Genomic DNA, 5,642 nt, shown 5'->3' on the forward strand with positions numbered 1-5,642 from the left:
ATAGGGAAAAATATGTAAAAAGTTTATTTAATTATTATATTGAGAATTTTTATTATATAAATATGTTTATTTCAGAAAAAAAGAATTTAAATTAACTAATTTTTTGCTTTTTATATAATGAAATTTAAAGCTAAAATTAAACATTTAATCGATACATATAAATGAACTAAATTTAAAAATAATAATAATAACAAAAATGTTTTTGGGTTAATTAGGGATTAAAATACTATAGATATTATAATTAAGGATTAAAATGAAATTTTCGTTCGTTTTGGAACCCCCAAGTGGTGATTTTGAGGAAAACGACAATCAGGAAGAGGACAAAAAGGCTTAAACTTTAATTAACTTTTGGAAATTGTTCACAATTTTATGCCTTTCTAAAAATATAATTTTACATGAATATGTTCGCGAAAATAAGACAAGATTTAATAATACTTATATATACCATCCTAAAATATTGGATTTTCATAAATACGATTATAGAATCTCATAGTTGCATATTTCCTAATATATCACTAAAAAAACATAGATTTATTATTATTATTATTATTATTATTATTATTATTATTATTATTATTATTTGACACTAAATTTCCTGGAGGCATGATATCTAAATTAATCTCAGGTAAAATACTTAGAATCTTATGAAAGGATTTGTAAAAAAATAAAAATAAATGAACCAGCCTTGTTAGTTATTTTATTTAAGTCATACAAAACTAAACACGTGTCATCATCTTATTTACTCGCATAAGTAATTTAAGCTCCTCGAGACCAGCCTTGTTAGTTATTTTATTTAACTCCTACAAAACCTTGAATTTAATATATATATATATATACAAGAAAACATTTTCAAAAGAACAAATAAAAAAATAACAGATTTTTGCTATGTATGTAAAGTGTAAATTAAAAAGAACACCGTAAATATACACACAAATAATACTAATAATAAAAGGTAAAACAAAAAATTTAAAAATTTTCAAAGGATTAATATGCAAAATAAATAAATAAATAAATAAAGGACTAACCTTTGTAAAGAGGAAGAGAGATTTGGCCTAGGGAGAGGGAATCCCAGAGACTATGAGATAAAAACTAAAAAGAATGAGAGCTATAAAGGGTGAAAATGAACTTATATATAAGCATAAATCATATGTTAATTAATTTTTCAACAATGCTAATCCAAAAATTCATTGGATCTCATCTAATAAATAATACGATTTTTTAAGGATCAGGCCAAATAAATCATAAAATTTACTTTACATATATATATGGCACTATATATTTTCACTAATTTGTTGATTATTCACTCATCAAAAAAGGAAATGAATTTCTTGATTGTTGTCTTTTTATGTATTTTTTATTTGAATGTATTTGGTAATTAATGAGTAGAATTAGCAAATGAATCTAACAAATTAGTAATTTTAGTAATATATATAAATTTAATGCTGAAGAAAATATTGAAAAATAATAAAAAAGAAATTTTAATGATAACAAGGCAATATTTGAGCTCATATTTCATATATTTTAAAAGGAAAAACTATTTTAAAAGGAATACGTTGGGTAAATAAATAGAAGGGATATTTATTTGTTTTGTAATGGGTAGAAATTTGGGCAGTTTTTAGTTTGATTTGTATTTTTATTTTTGTAACATTTTTTTTTTTACAATTATGATTATAATAGTCAAGTGATAATGCTATGAATTCAGAAAGTTCAGAGAGGTTTGTCCGAATCGTAAAAATTATTATTAATAATTTATATATAAGATGATTCGTCAACTCTGAGCGTTGTAATAGAGTGAGTAGAGACAACTGCGTATGTAGGAACAGTATAAAAAATCTTGTACTTGCTCAAAAACCAGGTTGTCGGGGTTGTTCTTAGAGTTTTATTAGTCTTACAAGGTGGCTAGTGAAAATCATATTCAACATTCTAGATACATCAGTTTATAACTGTTACAATCAAATAACTGTATATCCCACTTGTTATTGTGTACACAGTGGCACTACTAGCCCACTATTATAAAAAACACTGTTGAAAAAGTAGAGGATTTCCAATAGTTGAATTTGATTTCAGCGCTTGATTTCCAATCGTTGAATTTGAATTCAGCACTAAAAAAAAATATATTAGTAGAATCCAATTATACCAAGCATCATACAAGATGCGGCCTCTATATATATATATATATATATATAGATATTTAATATTTAAATTTGGCAAATAAGGAACAAATTAGGGCTGAAAAAAAAATATATTAATAGAAACCAATTATACCAACAATCATACAAGATGCGGCCTATATATATATATATATATATAGGTATTTAATATTTAAATTTGGCAAATGAGGAACAAATTTATTTAAGCATTGATTTAAAAAATTAAAAAATTTGCTTTAAAGGCAAAACTCAACTTTTATTTTATGAAAATTAATAAAATTATTATTTAATCGGATTGAAGATCTTTTATTGGGAAGATTTGAAAATCAAACTTGGGTGATTGAAGATCAAGTTTGGAAAATCTTTGAAGGTCAAACTTGGATAAATTGAAGATCATGTTTGGTAAGTTTCATGAAGGTGCACAAAGGACGTGCGCCCTTGCGAGGGGACTGTGTGATGAGGAACTGAGGAGGTAGGCTAGTTACTGGTAGTCGGGATCAGGAGATTGGGTTGCACCGACTCGGACTAAGCATGACCGGGAGGTTGATGGGTCTTGAGGTCGTTTGCAACGTAACCAGAACTCAGTCAAGTCAGCAGTCATGGCCATGTTGCAATTCATGTTACAACAGGAGTTGCAATAGCTTATTTTGAAAAGTTTTGAGATTAGTAGCAACGGAGATTCTAAAAAAGATATGTGCTATATTTGGGACGTTGAGACGTCTATATAAGCTACCTTGCTTTGAGATTGGGTGTGTCTCTTGTAGAGGAAAGAGAGTGAGCACTAGACAATCTAAAGAGGGTAGTTATCTTTATTGTTGGGAGAGTGGGTGTCAAGTGTTTGTACTCATCTATTTTCACATCTTTTAGTGGATTGTTAATCTCTGAGTTTGACCCCCCAGACGTAGGTGACTGGACGCCGAACTGGATTACCAATCTTGTGTGTCTCCTTCTTGTTTAGTTTGTGTGAGCTTTTTATGAGTGTTTGAGTGTCCTTTAAACCACAAACCACATCGGCGGAAAGTGTCAAGTGTTTGTACTCATCTATTTCACCTCTTTAAGTAGATTGTTTATCTCCGGGCTTGGCCCCCCATACGTAGGCGAGTGGTCGCCAAACTGAGTTTCCAATCTTGTGTGTCTCCTTCTTGTTTCGTTTATGTGAAATTTTTATGAGTGTTTAAGTGTCCTCTAAATCACAAACCACATCGGTGGAACTAACATAATCCATGGATGATATTTATGAATAATTAATATTTTATAATAACTAATTATTATTTCTTTGGTAATTAAATTTTATAAAAATAATTATTAACATTTCAGTTTTTTTCAAAGATGGTACTGATTGAGGATGTTGGAATAAATTGTAATAAATTTATTATAATTTTACACAACGAAAACTAATTTAAAAATTAAATAACATACTTCTTCATGTATTACTCTTTTTTCTATATTAAAATATTTTATCTTCTTGTTATTTTTCAAGTCGAATAATAAAAATATTTCACACATTTGAGTATTTAAAATAGTATTTTTCATACAAAACTATTTTCTAAATTTCTAATCACTTCCTATATTTGGGGAAAAAATAAATAGCACTAGAAGATATGGGAATTAGAAAAATAATAAAATAGATAAGTTAGGAAATAACATATTTTCACATTATTAAGTAGGTAAATTTATTTTTTAAAAAAACCAAAAATTTTAAAAAATTGGAAAATTTTCCCAATTTTTCAATTTCTAATATTAACATTTTCCATGCATATCCCATAAAAGGAATTTAACTCTTTCCTATATTACTGACACAGTGGATACCCAATTCTAATCCAAGAACTCACACTCAAATAACAGTAAACAAGAAAATCAATTTTCAATTCAGCCATCCCCTTCCACAAAATCCTAAAACAATATTTATAGATACCTAAACTAAGGGCAAAATAGTAAATAAAACTAAAATAGTTACAAATTACTAGATAATAAACTAACTAATAAATCTAAGATAATTATAAAATACTAAATAAAGCTACTCTGAATATTTAAATTCAAAATCCTAAAATCATTAAGCACGCGTCATTGACCCCCACTTGCGAGAAACTCAACCTCGAGTTTTAATCTGAGCAATTAAGCTTCTAATTCTTCCCGTTTAGTAGCTTTCTTCCTCTTCCTTTTCGAAAATAACCAAATTCTTAGCTTGGATTCTTTGAAATGCTAGGAGAAACCCTTCTCATTGGTCTTATTTATTTCATCCTTGAATTCTTCCCATTTAGTAGCTTTCTTCCTCTTCCTCTTTGAAAATAACCACATTCTTAGCTTGGATTCTTTGAGATGCTCCGAGAAATCCTTCTCATTGGTCTTATTTATTTCATCAACATTTTTCCAATCAACTTTTTCACAATTTCCATCATCAATAATAGTATTGAACACCTTATTTTTAATCAATTGATGGCTTTTGGGAGTTGACATTATGCGCCTTAAAAGATAAACTTGCTGTCTCTTCCGCTTCATATTATTCTTCTTCATCACCATCTGGCTCACAAATAATCTCTTCATTCTTCTCTGCAATATTCACAGTCTTCCTCAAGAGACATTTGTTTGACTTGTGTCCCGGTTGATTACATTTAAAACACTTCCCCACAATAGGTTTGGCATATGGATTTTTTTGTTCTTCTTAGCTCTTTATCCTTCCTTTCTTTATCTACTTTCTCTACTTTGTTTCGTCTATATTGGTTGTTGTTCTTATTGCTACGATCTTCAAACTCTTCTGTGGACTCTACGGCTTTGTAATCTTCACGGTTCCTCCAACCTCGCTCTTGTTGCATTAACTCTACCTTTAGGGCTATATTCTTTGCCTCAAATAAGGTTCGAACAACTTGTACACTGATTCTGTCTCTAATTGTTGGCCTCAATTACTCTAAATACCTTGCAACCTGCTGTCCTTCTAACTTAAGGAGGTTGTTTCTCTTAGCCAGTCTCATGAATTCCGCAGTGTATTCATGGACAGACCGACTACCCTGTTGACAATGCTGGTACTGCTGAAACTGAATATGCTCAAAATATGGAGGTAGAAACTCCATCTTCAATAAATATTTCAACATGTACCAAGTTCGTACGAGACCTTTACTTTCTTTTTTTCTCCTGGATTGAATTTGTTCTCACCATACAGATGCTCCCCCTTTCAAACAACATGCTACTAATTGAGCCCCTTTCTCTGGAGGGGTCTCCATATAGTCAAAGAATCTGTTAATTTCTGCAATCCAATCTAAAAATTCTTCTACAGCCTAGCTTCCGTTAAAAGATGGGATATCCACCCTTAATCTGAAATCTCCAACACCCCTTTCAACACACCCATAATTATTTCTTGCTCTCTGGGCTTCATATGGTTGATGATGTTCGAACCAATTTGGTTCAAAATCGTCTTCTTCCTCTGAATCTTCATCATAGACATATTGTCTATGAGAGTAGGGATAGGACGACGTCTGTCAATAGAAACACCACGGG

General features: G+C 29.8%; 1 protein-coding gene across 1 annotated transcript in view; it reads right to left on the minus strand.

The window, feature by feature from the left end:
• Positions 1 to 5,218, minus strand: part of LOC120273156 (pyruvate dehydrogenase E1 component subunit alpha-3, chloroplastic-like) — a 33,150-nt gene extending 27,932 nt beyond the window's left edge. Inside the window, exon 1 of the mRNA XM_039279799.1 lies at positions 5,064 to 5,218. Coding sequence (XP_039135733.1) covers positions 5,064 to 5,218 — 155 coding nt within the window. The remainder of the gene's footprint in view (positions 1 to 5,063) is intronic.
• Positions 5,219 to 5,642: the final 424 nt, after the last annotated feature.

Source organism: Dioscorea cayenensis, chromosome 12, assembly GCF_009730915.1.
Source record: "Dioscorea cayenensis subsp. rotundata cultivar TDr96_F1 chromosome 12, TDr96_F1_v2_PseudoChromosome.rev07_lg8_w22 25.fasta, whole genome shotgun sequence".
Taxonomy (NCBI): Eukaryota; Viridiplantae; Streptophyta; class Magnoliopsida; order Dioscoreales; family Dioscoreaceae; genus Dioscorea; species Dioscorea cayenensis.